Source organism: Tribolium madens, unplaced genomic scaffold (genome assembly GCF_015345945.1).
Source record: "Tribolium madens isolate multiple individuals breed KSU strain unplaced genomic scaffold, Tmad_KSU_1.1 Scaffold_91;HRSCAF=231;Tcas5.2_LG7, whole genome shotgun sequence".
NCBI classification, from domain to species: Eukaryota; Metazoa; Arthropoda; class Insecta; order Coleoptera; family Tenebrionidae; genus Tribolium; species Tribolium madens.
In genome coordinates this window covers 14,037,746-14,052,911 of record NW_025401063.1, presented here as the reverse complement: position 1 = coordinate 14,052,911, position 15,166 = coordinate 14,037,746, and the positions used below count along the sequence as shown (strand labels likewise).

At 29.9% G+C, this 15,166-nt stretch overlaps 1 protein-coding gene across 2 annotated transcripts; it reads left to right on the top strand.

The window, feature by feature from the left end:
• The first annotated feature begins 1,106 nt into the window (after positions 1 to 1,106).
• On the top strand, positions 1,107 to 4,552 carry LOC123011024 (uncharacterized protein C1orf112 homolog). Of its 2 annotated transcripts, XM_044408275.1 has the most exons (12): positions 1,107 to 1,401; positions 1,469 to 1,606; positions 1,827 to 1,901; positions 1,947 to 2,089; positions 2,135 to 2,289; positions 2,332 to 2,510; positions 2,558 to 2,827; positions 2,875 to 3,037; positions 3,087 to 3,270; positions 3,328 to 3,655; positions 3,708 to 3,914; positions 3,960 to 4,552. In XM_044408275.1, the coding sequence occupies exons 1-12, from the start codon at positions 1,333 to 1,335 to the stop codon at positions 4,488 to 4,490; spliced, it is 2,442 nt and encodes an 813-aa protein (XP_044264210.1). In that variant the 5' UTR covers positions 1,107 to 1,332; the 3' UTR covers positions 4,491 to 4,552. The 2 variants fall into 2 exon arrangements, with proteins under 2 accessions (XP_044264210.1, XP_044264211.1); XM_044408276.1 differs by lacking the exon at positions 1,107 to 1,401 and having other exon boundaries at positions 1,576 to 1,606; positions 1,827 to 1,897.
• Positions 4,553 to 15,166: the final 10,614 nt, after the last annotated feature.

Sequence of the window (15,166 nt, the reverse complement as noted above, 5' to 3'; positions counted from 1 at the left end):
ATTTTGATTGATGTTTTTGTGTTGTTTTTTACACTAATAAGTAAAGTCTGTTTTTTTTCTACTGGAAATGCCAAACAGTCTTAACGTTGGCATCACTAGTAAATTCATCCATGGTAATTTTAATAAAGGAAGTTGGCAGTTCCGGTTTTTTGAATTAATTTGAAATCAATGTCATTAAACGTCAACACAAAAAATCGTCTAAGAAAATTTAGAGACGAAACACCAAAAAAGAAACAAATTCGGTACACTAACAGTTTTTAGAAATTTGGAAACGAATAGTTCGCAAGCAGGAAGTTAGAAAAAGGGCCCGTTAAAATGTAGACGCAATTTGTAATGCAGGTTTGCTAAACATTCTTAATTTTTAGCAAAAAATTGACAAGAATACCAAATACACATGAATGAGAAAGAACCTCGGAAAGAATGCAATTAAATTAGTGTCTTGTGCATCGTTTTTGAGGAACGAGTTGAAAAAGTAACAATTTTGAAACAAAAGCTGAAGAAGAATTTATAAAATGTATCAACTTTGAGCTCAATTCAATAAATTACACAAAATTTTTTACCAATCATCATAATACCCACTTGTATCTTTTGCTAAATAACTTTTTTGCGTATAAACATCCTTTTTTTTCAAAGTTTTTGTAGCAAGAATCTCATTTTTGTTCACAACATTACTTGCGGTGTGTTTCTATCAAAATTATAAGCACTGAATCCTGTCTTTAGACCTTAGATAATGATGTCTGTCCTCAGGTATTCATTTATAGCGCTTTCAAAAAGCAAACAGGCACACAAGATTCATAAAAGTCAAAATTTTGACAACATCTCAATTTGAACACATAACCATAATTTTTTAACAAAATTTCTAGGGACAAAACCAAAGAGCAAACAAAATGTGTGGATATGGAGACAAGCTGCTACCAATTTTTTCACCAAAATTTTGACTTGGTAATTTCCATTTAAAAAAAAAACAAACTTTAATTTCATCATTTATGTTTTAGTTTTTAATTTCCCGCTACTAAAGAGAATTTTTTCAAAGTGCTGTAAGTGCTAAACTCCCGACTCCAAGTACTTCCTAGTCCTAGTATCAAAATTGACCAATTGCTAAGGTTCTTTTTATTTTTTTTAATTGTTTTTATAAAAGAATTATTAAGCTAATAGAATTAAAAATTGAATTGAATGAAAATAGTTTAATACATTTAATGCATTTTAACGTTAAAGAGAATTAGCGATTGTGAGTAACACCGAGCCGAAATTTATAGGTTATATCTGTGGTGATATCATTGGTTATGTTTTCAAATTAAAGTTTCATATACCGATCAAAAAAAATCAACAACAATGAGTGAAAACGAGAGTTTTGATGGCTTAGATTTATCCCAAAAAGCCCGAAGTTTATCAACAAAAATAATATCCTTTTTTCATTCATTCTTTATTTATTAATGATTCTATTTTGCATTTTCCTTAATGTTAATACAGTTCATTAGAAAACGAACCAGAAATCATACTTCAACATGTTAAAGAAGCAACTGAAGATTTAGTTTTTTGTACAATTTCAGAAGCAGAAGACATTTTAAAACATGTTATACCAATTATAAGAGAGACGGTGAAAGAGGTAAAAATTTTATTGTGTTTTATTAAAGTTGTTGTTATGTTAAAGTTGTTGCTTATGAGATTTGGGCTAAGGCAGTTGGGCACAAAAAATCACTAAAAACGGGAATAGAGTTTTGAAGTACAACAAGTATTATTTGTAGCTTGAGGTGTCTGCTCGTTTTTAGTGATTTTTTTTGATATATTTGCGTCTCCAATTTAATAATTATGATGTGAAATTTTAGATTTATGCCAAAAACAATTCTCTGGTACAATCAGATGGTGGGCAAGTTTTGGACATAATCAGGACTAATTTGCAGGTATACCAAATTAGAAATTAAAGTTTTACTTTATTTTAAAATTAGGTGGCCTTACATTTTATTGATATCTGCCACCAAGTCCTGGAACATGTGATGAAGTATGCCATTGTCAATTTTATAGAAATTCCAAGTCTTCCTATAAATGTAGCTCAGATAATAAGTTCAACATTTGAATATTGCAAATTTAGGTAAACAACAATTATTTATAACTTATTTTTAATAATTTGTTTTAGTCAGGGCACATACAGTGCTTTTTACAAGCCTGTAAGTGAGATTTTTGATGTGTTTAGGAGGACGCAAGAGGTACATATCAAATTTTTAAATTTTCTAGAACATCACCTGACTTTCAATTTTTCTAACGAAAGTGAAATTGCAGCTTACACAGAGAGTACATTTTTTACTTTTAGAGAATTCTTACACGTTATTGTAGTTTTAGGCGTTATTCTCGAAATCAGTAAGACATTATCAGGTGTTAATATGAAATCAATGGCGGATAATTGGAAAACTTTCATCGCGTTAGTACAGAAACAGTCAACCAAAAATGTATCATCCGCAATTCAATTATTAACTGAGGAAATTGAGACCAATTTAAGAATTGCTTCAGAATTGGTGAGTTCATAATCTGAGTTAGAAAATGATCAAATAGTTTATTTCAGGAAACCAACGACTCGAAAAACACAATCCAGTTTTTTAAAGTTGCAGGATTTTTGGTTAAAGTTGTTTTGAAGTTGTTCGAGGGTGAACTTGAAATTTTGGAATGTTACGACGAAACTTTGAGATTTTGGATCATGATTTATAGTTGGCAAGGCAGCGTTTTTCAAACGAGTAAATTCTCAGACGAGACTGTTGACTCCTACAAGACGATAGTGGCTTTGTGCACTGAATCGTTGCTAAACTTCATAGTTCATTATAATATTTTTTTAAAGGTACCTGAATTTTAAAATTTTAAAACATTTCTTATTCATTTTTGTAGAAAGTTTGTACAATACAGGAGAATAATTACGTAATCACTAAAGATAGTTACGGCAGTCTTGTATTCGCAACTACTTTGCTAAAAGAACCACACTTTGAGAAAATTTTAGATGAAAATGAAATTGTTTCACTAATACGCGTAATTTTTAATCTGACCAAAAATTGTAAGTTTATGCAGTTTAATAAAAAAAAATTCTAACGACACGAATTTAGGTTTTGTCGAATATTTTTTCGATAGTTCGGATTTTTACGAAGAATTAGTTACTAGTGTTGCGACCGCAATTTTGTTGTTTCCTAATGTTTACCCAGAATTGGAAAAAATGTTTTTAGAATGTGTTCTGCAAGAAAATATTTGGACAACATTAATCGCAGTAGATGTTTGGTGCTTAGTTTTAAAGTAATTAAAATTTTACAATTTGTTTCTTAACATCAATGAAATTTTTTCATATTTTAGATATTCATCTGAACATACATGCCGCTCAGTTATAGGAGTTTTGATAAACAAAATTTTAGAACTCAAATTAGGCTCATTTTATTCTAGTCCGGCAATTGTTCATATTAGAATTCTTACTCAACGTATTTTTAAAATTTTGCCGGTGGGTATTCAAATCGAAGAACTGTCTAAGTGTGATCCGAATAATATCTCGATTTGGAAAATTATAAGTACTAGAAATATTCCCCTGTCTCACAGATATTGCATAGAATTTATTCTGAGCGATTTAGATGACAAGACGTGTCTAATGGATAAAGAGAATTATTCTATTGCTGATTTTATGCTTTTGGTATGTATAAATATAACTTGATTTATTTTTTATTACTGTTGTTTTTTTGTAGATGGAAACACTTGATATTCTTTCTTACACAAATTTTAATTTTCTTGAAATAAATGCAGGTAGACTGGTCCCAATGTTAATGAAATTGTGGTCTTTCGAATTATCTGAGGTTTCACTTGAAAATAAATCTTTCAATTATTTTATCCCAAAATTGTTAAAAATAACTTCACTTGTGGGCGAAGAATTAACTGTCGAACATTTAATATCGGTAAATATTTTATTTCTGTGACTTTCCGTATAATATTTTTTTCAGATATTAAATCAGTTGAAACCAGTGATGAATACCTTTCTTCTTCAATTACTTATTTGTGATTTTTTACGCTGGATTTCTGGTCGAAATTTTAATAATTGTTTAAAGAGAAACTCAATTTTTCCATTAATAACCTACGTATTTCTTACTCTTCTGGGAAGTAAAAGTGCTATCGTTGTTCAAATGGCGTTGGAGAGTTTTACTGAATTGTCTAATAAGGGAAATTACGGAACTGTGACACAACAGGTGTCCACAAGTTCAGGACTTGTGAAAAAACTGATCAGTGATTATGTTCAAACAAGTTCTGCAAAATACGATTTGAAATATTTTCAACTTATTCGTAATAATAAGTTTCGACGTCGTTGTTTAGATTCAGATGCATCTGAGCCAAATTGTAAAAAAATTAAACTTGAAACTGACGTCACTATTGACTGCTTGAAAAATTATACTGAAAAGTTAATTAAAATGCAGTTAAATTCGAAGCAAATGCTTGAAGTTAAAAGTGTTGTACAAAAGTTGCAAAAGTTAGTTTAATAAGTAATTTTGTATTTGTGTATGTATATGAGAAAAATATACTTTATAGTTTATACTTTTTATCATATGCGTTTTTCTTTCTGAGAACAGAAACCAAACCGTACCGACTCAAAAACATTCTAATAACGTAGTGAAATATTTTTTACGACTCAAATGTAATCACTAATTTTTGATTATGTTTGCTTCAAATGCAATACTGGTTATACAGCGTGTCCCCGGATGGGTGAAATGACTCCTGTAAAACAGATGTTAAGTATCTTGACCGGGGCTGTATCCCCAAGATATGGTCGGGACTACCCCCCACCCTGAAACGTTTTTTGGGAAAAAGCGGTCGGAAGACCGAGAGAGTCTTAAGCAAGTCGTCGACGGGACGTCACATAATTGTCTAAGTGACATGACCCTATTTTTATTGTGAATAAACGCCATACATTGAGTTCGCGTTATTAAATCACCCCAAATACTCCAGAACGTAACCTAAGTACAGCCACTGCCATCCATAAATATAAAACAACAGAAAATTCTCGATTTAAGTTTTTAATTTTTTGGGATTCAGCCCTACTTGGTTAAAGACTAATTTCTAACGTAATTTTATAGTTTTTAATAGTCAAGTATGCCTTGGAAAATTTAGTTTGTGGATTCATGTTTATTAAGACTTTTTTGTTTATTTTGGTCCATACTATTATCTCCTTAAATATTTTACAATCTTTTTTTTAACAGCCTGTATAGTTTGTGAATGTACCACGTGAGTTTTCTATGAAGCCTACTTAATAAAAAAATATACCGTGCTATCAAACAATTTCTGATTAATGTGGCGTGTGTTGTAGAGAGAGAGAGAGAGAGAATATATGAGATATGACAATTTTAGTATTTTTTGTCTTTTTATTTAGTCACATACACCATTGATAAGAAATTTATTTGAAAGCTTATTGGTACGTTGTGGGTGGACTAGTGTCCTATTACTTTTGTGATAACAGCTTTAGGCTACATAATTATGTATGTGCATAATACATGTGTTCCAAATAAAATCGTTTTTGGTCGATACAGAATTTGCTGCAAAAACCTTTTAACAATACATATTATGCATTTAAAAAAACTCTCGGCACGAAAAGGACGTTGAAAGGAATTAGCTTGAAATTAAATGTTCAAAGATTGCATTTATTATTTTACTCGACAAAAAACTAGCTCTAATCATATTATACTATACTAGTTGTTGCCCGCGGCTTCGCTCGCGTGGTAATTTGACATGCACAACTATTTCAAAACGCAGAAGGGCTAAGAAACTTACTAACAAAATGTAGCAACACATAATTTATTATGAACTTCGTAGTAAAAATAAAAAGTCCGTCTTTTATAACTTATTTAAAAACCGTAAAATTTTAAGTCTTATTTCATGGATGTTACTTAACAATGACAAATTTTGAAACAAATTTTCATTCTATGTTTAACTATACATATTTATACAAACTTTCATTCCTTATTTGACCCCCTTAGGGATAGAATTCTCCAAAATCTTGAAACACGTGCTATTTTGTTTTTAACTGAACACTCAAATACCAATTTTCATAGATTTAACTTAAAAAAAAACGGATATTTTACCCTTGTTCAACCTCCTTGAGGGTGAAATTTCCAAAAATCATGAAACACGTATTACTTGACTTTTAATCGAAAGTCTAAATACAAATTTTCAAGGATTTAACTTTATAAATGACATATTTTAATACAAATTGTCATCCCTGTTTAACCCCCTAGAGGGTGGAATTTTCAGAAATCCTAAAACACGTGTTTCTTCATTTTTAACCGAAAGCCCAAATCTCAATTTTCATAAATATAACTTCAAAAATGACGAATTTATAAATATTTATACAAATTTTCATCCCTTGTTTTGACCCCTTAGGGATAGAATTCTCCAAAATCTTGAAACACGTGCTATTTTCTTTTTAACTGAACACCCAAATACCAATTTTCATAGATTTAAGTTAAAAAAAAGCATATTTTACGAGGTTTTACCCTTGTTCTACCCCCTTGAGGGTGAAGTTTTTAAAAATCCTGAAACACGTATTACTTGATTTTTAWTCGAAAGCCTAAATACAAATTTTCAAGGATTTAACTTTATAAATGACATATTTTAATACAAATTGTCATTCCTGTTTAACCCCCTAGAGGGTGGAATTTTCAAAAATCCTAAAACATTTTTAACCGAAAGCCCAAATCCCAATTTTCATAAATATAACTTCAAAAATGACGAATTTATAAATATTTATACAAATTTTCATCCCTTGTTTGACCTCTTTGGGGATGAAATTTTCCGAAATCCTAAAACACGTGTTTTTTTGTTTTTAACTGAGAGCCCAAATACCAATTTTCATGAATTTGACTTTAAAAAAAATACAAATATTTTACGAACTTTTACCCTTGTTCAACCACCTTGGGGGTGAAATTTCCAAAAATTGTAAAATACGTATTTTTTTATTTTTAACTGAAAGCCTAAATACCTATTTTCATGGCTATAGCTTTAAAACTTCGAATTCCCCTCCCCATTTAACCCTCTTAGGGGTTGATTTTCCAAAAATCCTTTCTTATTGGATGCCTACGTTATAAAAGGTATCTACTGTTAAAATTTGAAATTTCTGTCTCCAGCGGTTTAGGCTGTGGGTTGATAGGTCAGTCAGGACAAGCCTCTTTATATATATAGATTTTTAAACAACTGACTAATCTACTGTTTTATGTTTTATAAACCCATTTTAAATTTATACATCATTTATTAGAACTAGAAAGGTTTCCACAATCCGACAGTCATCGGAAAGTTGAAAAACACCTTATTTTGTGTTGATAAAAACCGTGGCTTTATTATAATACAAAGTCACATAAAAAATCGATCTTTTCCAAGTAAATGCCACAATATTAATAAGTACCTATATTTTACAATACATAATTTATTAATAAGTATAACATTAGTAATTTTTGAACAATTTGGAAATTCGGCTGAACAATAATAATGTTAGAATAATACCTATAGTATTGTAGTTTTGGATAAAGTGAAGAATTTCATTTTAGATTATTTTATTTTTATGCCATCGTAATCGATGATTTGAATAATTTGATACATTCCTTCAAAGCAGGAATCGCACATGATTTTCACAATTGAACTACTTCACGCTAGGTAGCACCACACATACTGGGTGATTTTAAGGTATGTCCAAATATTTTAACACATGAGAGCTCAAAAGAAGTCAAAACAACTAAATTGCCTTATCCTAATGTTTATTGTTTCTGAGATATAGAGGGTGCAACCTCCACATTAGTATCGAAAAAATTGTAAAAAAAATGCAATATAAACGAAGTTTGAACTTTTTGGGTACTTTTTCCCAAAGTTTACATTGCTAGTAATCGGTAACATTTGAGGTAATGAAATTGGGTGATATCTTTAACAAAAATACCGTTTTATGATATTTTTTTAGATGAGGACCTTTTTTGTGTGGCTATTTCTGCTAGTTTTAACTCAGTTTTTTTTTAAACAATGTGCCTAATAGATTTTGAAGATTTAATTAATCTCAGAGTGTATTTCAAAATCTACAAACATTGGGATAAGGCAAGTTGAGTTATTTGACTTCTTTTGAGCTCTACTATCACCTGTTAAAATATTTGCACATACCTTAAAATCACCCTGCATGGTCCTTGAATCGATACATATAAAAAATAACAATATTTTTTGGATGAGTATATTTTTAAATGTACATTCTATTCTTCATAATTTACAAACACTACACAGTAAACATCTTTCAAATACAATTGACAACACACTAAAAATAAATAAAAGACTGACCGCAAATTTGAATAAAAATAGTAGGAGTTTTTTTATACATATTTATATACTTTTATAAGAAGATTTTGTGGTCATGCATAATTTAAAAACCAGTAAAGACGATTTGTTTTTGTTTATAGAGTCACTTCCAGTTCATTTGAAAGCGGAAATTTTCCAATTATTATGTAATAAGATTCATTTACATATTGATTAAACTTGTCAAATTATCAACTTTTCTTCTAAATCAATAAAAACATAATTGAAGAATCCGCAACTATGTCAAACATTTTGACTTTCGTGTAAAAACAAAAAAAAGTCTCCCACATGATTTAAATGAGGTCACAAACGAAATTTTTGTTCCAAATACAATTGATAATGTTAATTTACTTTATCTCGTGATAGTTATGAGAGTCGTGGGTGTCACGAAATTGAATTTGGTGTTTAATTTTAATTGAGACGCGCTTCTGGAACTTACCTTCGGTGTAATTTCTTATTAAAAACAATTACCTAATTATTTAAATGAAAAAATAAGTAACAAGTTTCTTTAGTTGTGATAAAAATTGAAATTCTTGAATATAGTATAATTGAGAAGCGTTTTTTACATTTGTACAGTTATATTATTTAAATATATCGATTTTAAAACGCAGATACAATGTTTCACAATAATACTAAAATATAATTTAAGTACACAATTTATTCTTTGGTGAGAATTTACATTTGATTAGTGAAATACCAAAATTTATCACATGGTAGTGTTCTGATAATTTTCCATTAAAAAACGAACTAAATTCTAATAAGGCATATATTCAAAGTCTGAAAACTTAAATGGCACTGGCTGCTATCATCACAAGACCCGCCACTATCACAAAGTGCTGTGTGACCCCCGAAGCGGCGTTTTTCTCCACCTTCTTGGTGGTGTTGGTAATGGTTTCAGAGGCGTTGAGCGCGTTGTGGATCACCGGCGGCTTGGTAGAGCTCTTCGGGGTAGCCCTCGTGGGCTCCACGGTGGTGGTTGAGGGGGTGGTGGGCTTGGTGGCCATCTCGGTGGTGGTCTCGTCCTGCCCCGTCGCCAGGAGGGCCACTTGCAGGAAAAGAATCGCAAACACTAACCGGCGCGCCATTTTACCGAATTTTGAACAATGAAAAGAGTTTTTGAAGAGTTATGCGAGTGCACGACCGGTATGCTTACGCTCCGACAAAACAATGAGTGGTGAAGAACCGTGGGTTGCTTGCTTGCTTTTGCTGGTGAGTCACGACGAAGTGGCCGCTATTTCGTTGCCTGCCGGCAGGTAACTAACCGGATCGAAATCGGAGGCTTGTTCTGCTATAACGGAAATTCGCGTGACAGATGTGAACGACGTGGATCAGGGAAAAGTCCGGGATGAGAGGGATGACGGTGCGAGCTGCAAGGGGTTTTTTACAATAGAATCATAGGGCTGGCTTTACAAATGTAAAGGTGAAGGGGGTGTGGAGTGGCGAATATATGTAATCCTGCAAGACGTATTTTTTCCATGTCCCTATAGAGAGCGTTTCCTTTTCGACATTTTATATTGGCGGGCTATGGATTTGTTTTTTTTTTTTTTGGTATAAAAAGTTAAAAATGCTTGCATTTTTTACTTTTTATCTGTGGAAATAGTCAAATAATAAAGTATAGGTTTAAATATAGGTACGTTTTTATAAAATGTCTTATTAAAATAAATGATTATTTAAAAGATTTTCACTTGTTTCTTCTCGTTTCATTTATTTTTTCTAACAAGATTGAGTACGAATTAATGATTTAAATAAAGATTTGTTTTGTATTTCTAATTCTTCATAAGTTTAGCCAGGGTCTTTGTTCTGAAAATCTCCGTTATTTTTTTACATTATCCTACGGTGTATGATACGGAATCTACGAGTAACACATAATATTATACGAGTACAAGAGTAGAAAAATGCTGGAAAATTCCAAACAATGATAATAATTATTACCTAGGTATAAGATTATTAGATTAGTAGTAGTAAATAAATAGTTTAAATAGTATGTCTATTTAATTAAAGTTTTAATATTAAAATTTTTAAGAAATTTGCATTTTTTTGTGAAGCGAATGGAGGTTTCAGTAGAAAAATTTAATAAGCTATTATTTAATGATGATAACAAAACAAGTAAATAAGTTTTATCAAAAGTGGGTAAATTGTTTAAAAAGATATTTTATCATGTAATATACCGAATGCAGATGAATGCAATGTAATGAAACCAATCAATTTTTAATTTTTTAATTTTTTTCATTCAAGTAATAAAAAATGTGACTGTCCAACATTCTTCATAACATTGTTTTGTTTTCATATTCTATAGCTTCACCAACTGTTTAGTTTGTATATTTAGTTTGATGTATTGTGATTATAAACCTTTTTCTGTTTTTGAGCTTTGATTTTAAAATTCATTATTATTCGTTTTCAAAATCTTATTATTTTATTTGAAAAAAGTTACGTTTCCCATGTGTTATCTATCAAAAAATTTAAAAAAGTCTCCATTTCTTTCTACATAATTTACTTATGCACTTTTAATTTTTAAATTTTTAACGAGAAACTATGTATTTCAAATGTTTTTTTTGTTGTTTAGTGGTCGCACTGTATGACAAACGCTCTAAAACCACAACCACAAATAAACCACACTGAACAATACCCACGACTTTCAAACAGGAAAATCTAGAAATGACTAAAAATATTGCAATTTTTATAAAGTAAAAGTAATTTAAAATAGAATTTATTTATTTTTTTTTTTCAAAAATTTAATTTCAGCTAAGTCCTTGGTTATGTAAGCTAGGTATATGTCGTAGTCATTGTGCGTAATGCGTCAAATTTTCAAAATTTGAATATTCCTTTATTTGACTGAAATTTTACGTCATTTCAGGGATGGCCTAAATAATTCTCGTCAAACAAAGTAACCGGTTAAACCATTACATGTTACAGCGTTTGACGGAAGTGTATTTAGTCATTTGCTGAAAGCTTGAAATTTTATTGTGTAGTATTTCGGGCAGTAACATTTAGTAATTGTTGGAAAATGGATAATTATAAGAGATTGTTTTATAACAAATTAAATGAATATTATTTGAAAAACAAAGATGCCAAAAAACCGTGAAATTATGAAGTAATGAAGGAGGTAAAAGACTTCTAACCTCAAAATACACCTTTATTTCAGTTGTACATATTTTAGGCTGCAAAAGWTTTCTAAAGAATATATTTTTATTTTTGTTTAATTTACCTGAAGGCAAAAAATATATTTTTATCTGTTGTTTAGGTCATGTACTTAACGTTTTTTGTATGATTTTATAATATTATATGTTTATATTATTCCAAATAAACGAAACAAATATTTTGCTACAATAAAAATATTTTAGTTTTTTGGCTTTTCTTTTCTTCTACCAAAAATTTACATTTCTACAGAAAGTATCAAACATTTCAAGACTTTTCAGCAAATGACTAAATACACTTGCGTCAAACGCTGTAACATGTACTGGTTTAACCGGTTACTTTGTTTGACTAAAATTAAGTGGGCAATCCCTGAAATGACGTATTACGCCCAATGACTACGACATATACATATTTCATGGTTTGCACAGTTATTTTAAAAGCCGTTGATTTTAAAAAGAACTAGTTTAACTTTTTCCCGAAAAGTGAAAACCATTATTTAGTAGAGAATTGTAACTTTAAAATTAAAATCACTTTTAACTAGATGAAAAGTTTGCTATTTTGTTATTATTTGTTATTTGCTTTTACATTAATAGAATTTAATTTATATGCATGTAGCCCAAAAATGCGCTTCCTACTGTTTTATCAGAACATTCATGTTTTCAGACAAATAAAATTCCAAAATGAACACACAATTTCAATTGTTTTTTAACTCAAAAATCTAAACTATGTTTCAAATCACAATCAAATCAATGAAAAAAAAAATAACGCGGTGGAAAACTGAATATTACCTGCAACAAAAATTTAACGTTCCATTACTTTTTGCATGTTTACTTCCACAATCCAGTAATGGATATGCTTTTATCCAGGATAAAGAGTAATCGATTCTCCATTTTTCTGTTGGTTTTGTTTGGAATGACATCGTAACCCTTTAACAAAAATAAATTTATCTATAGAAAAAATAAATCGATAACTTTTTTGGCAAAATTGATACAAATGGATTGCAGAAAATTTGTTTAAGTTTCCAACATGTATGAATATTAAATGCGTTGCTATTGTGTATTTAAAACGAGTTCTTTTGATAGTTTACCTCGCAGTTTACTTTATTTACCGTTCGAGTTTAGAGCTCGGGACAAATTTGGAAAAACTCATTCGTATTCATGACCGGTCACTTAGTTTCGTTCACCGACTCCCACGTTTTAATTTATTTGGAAACTTTTATCATCATGCTCACATTGATGACATTTCTTAATGATATCGAAATATTATTTGACCTAACACTTATCTAAACTACAGTTTTGTTGTATAAATATATAGCTATAAACCTGTTAGTCTATTTCAGCTTGTAAAAATGCTATTTCTTATAACATTGGTAAAAGTGGAATTTTATTACTTTTTTATGTTACGGGATACCAAAATAATCAAACACTTTTTATATTTTTCACCGGTTAAATTAGTCTGCTAAACAATTCCCACTGTCAATTTATTTATTAAACAGTGTGTTAACCTGAGGATGTTTAAATAGAGTCAGACGACCCCACTGCCTGCTTTATTTGTCTAAATCGTTTCCTTTACAAAGACACAAATTGCTGTTAAAATAATAAAATTATTCTGATTTTTAATAATCCAGTAATTATTGTCTGTTAAACACAGTTATTTTTTAAATAAAATATTTATTGTTATTTCCTTAGAACTCTTGTTCCCGTAACCCATAAAAATTGTTGGTTGAGTTTTTAAAATAATATCTTTGTCGTTGTTTATGTTGTTATAACTCTAAGTACAGCCAGGAAAATTACATCGTCACGAACTAATAACAAGAGCATTGCATAATTAAATATTATGTTTGAGCCGTTACATTCGAGAATAAAATTATGAATTATTTTATTCCTTATTTATAACTGTACAAGACATTACCTAGAATATTAAATTGGAATTATTTTTATAATCTATAACTAGTAGTTCCCTGTATTGTAAAACAGATAAGTGAAAATCATTTTGAGTGGAAATTATAACAAACACACATGTGTATTTTTAGTGAAAATTTTGCGGTATGTCAAGTTTGTATAAATCGGACAATGACTGCACTGACTCATCCTGACACATTGAGAAGAAATTTGTTTTTTTAGAAAAATAATTATGACATGTAGGTACAAAGTGATTTTTATAGTTGTGCAGACATTTTAAGAGAATGATGGAGTTATTTTTAAAAAAACATATATCAGTGATTTGATATTTCTTATACATTACTATTAAATGAAATTAATTTAACATTAATTACCATAGAAGATAAAAATCAAATAAATTGTTTATCTCTTTAGTAAGACTGATGTGTGTTGAAAGAAAGCTCATCAAGTATAGATACTAAATAAGGTTCCTAGTTCAAAATTGATAATTCTTTTTGTTAAATCTACCCATTCAATTAATATCAGTTTACAGTTAAATGTTGGAAAGACATCATTTTCCATTCACTATTTGTAAAATTATTGAACAATCAGGGACACCGACAAGTTAAACATTTTTTAAATTGATAATGTATCCCAAATTCCCATAGCCTAGCTTCCTACTCTTGCACAATTTCTGAAAACAGAAACAACTGCTAGCGGATTCTAACTGCACATCACATGTAAATTCAGTTGATAAAAGACAGTACAAAGTTTACTCGTACAGCTCATATTGTGCTCTAATTTTTGTAAAATCTACATTTGCCTTTGCTCTTTCCACCACCAGACCTCAATTCTGTTGAGAATATGTAAGAAGTAGTATATAAAATGTTACTTCTGGACCAGGACATTTGGCGTCTTAAAAAACAAGGCAAAATCTTACAAATTTAGCTGTTTGCCCAAAAGCAAACAACCGAAAAGGGCCCAAAACCTCTCAAAAATCATTAATTTTTATCCAAAAGTTCCCAAATATGTGTAGACCACCAAAAATTGGACACTCGAAAAAACCGTTAAAATCTCCCAAAATAATGGAAAATTACCTCAAGAACGCCCTAAAAACTAACAAAATACCTTGTTTTTACACACCCCAAAATGGCTTTTTACTTCTGGACCAGGACATTTGGCGTCTTAAAAATCAAGGCAGAATCCTACAAATTTAGTGTTTTCCCAAAAGTAAACATTAAAAAAGATCTAAAAAACTTACAAAATGTCTTGTTTTTGAACACCCCAAAATGGCTTTTTATTTCTGGACCAGGACATTTGGCGTCTTAAAAAACAAGGCAGAATCTTACAAATTCAGCTGTTCTCCCAAAGGTAAACATCGGAACAAGATCTAAAACCCTTCAGAAACTAGTTTAAAAACTAGTCTAAAATTAGAATTAGAATGTTTTCTTCTGCTTAAAAAAACTAAAATTTTAGTAATTTGGTTTCATAAAAACAAAAATAATTGTTTTTGCTCTTTTTTAACATGTAAAGTTTCTAAAATATTAAACATTTTTTCTTGACACTTTGTTAGGAGTCTAGCTACATTAACATTACATACTGCATGCTACGGCCATCTAGGCAGTAAATTTGTTTTTTTTTAATATTTCCTTTAGATATCAGTTTGATAACGTCAAAAATGTTCATGATATCAAATTAATAAAAAGGTATAAATTTAGATTGGCATAAACCACTAATAAATCAGGTGTTGCGATAATAATAATTGTTGTAGGTATTAATTCATTAATGCTCGATTTTGGTTTTTATTTTTTCAGTTTTATTTT

What these genes read in the sequence shown, in the direction of transcription:
- LOC123011024 (XM_044408275.1), top strand. Translation starts at nt 1,333, where the DNA reads ATGAGTGAAAACGAGAGTTTTGATGGCTTAGATTTATCCCAAAAAGCC. An exon ending in TAAGAGAGACGGTGAAAGAG is followed by an intron (nt 1,607 to 1,826) that starts GTAAAAATTTTA and finishes GTGAAATTTTAG; the next exon opens with ATTTATGCCAAAAACAATTC. An exon ending in TTTGAATATTGCAAATTTAG is followed by an intron (nt 2,090 to 2,134) that starts GTAAACAACAAT and finishes AATTTGTTTTAG; the next exon opens with TCAGGGCACATACAGTGCTT.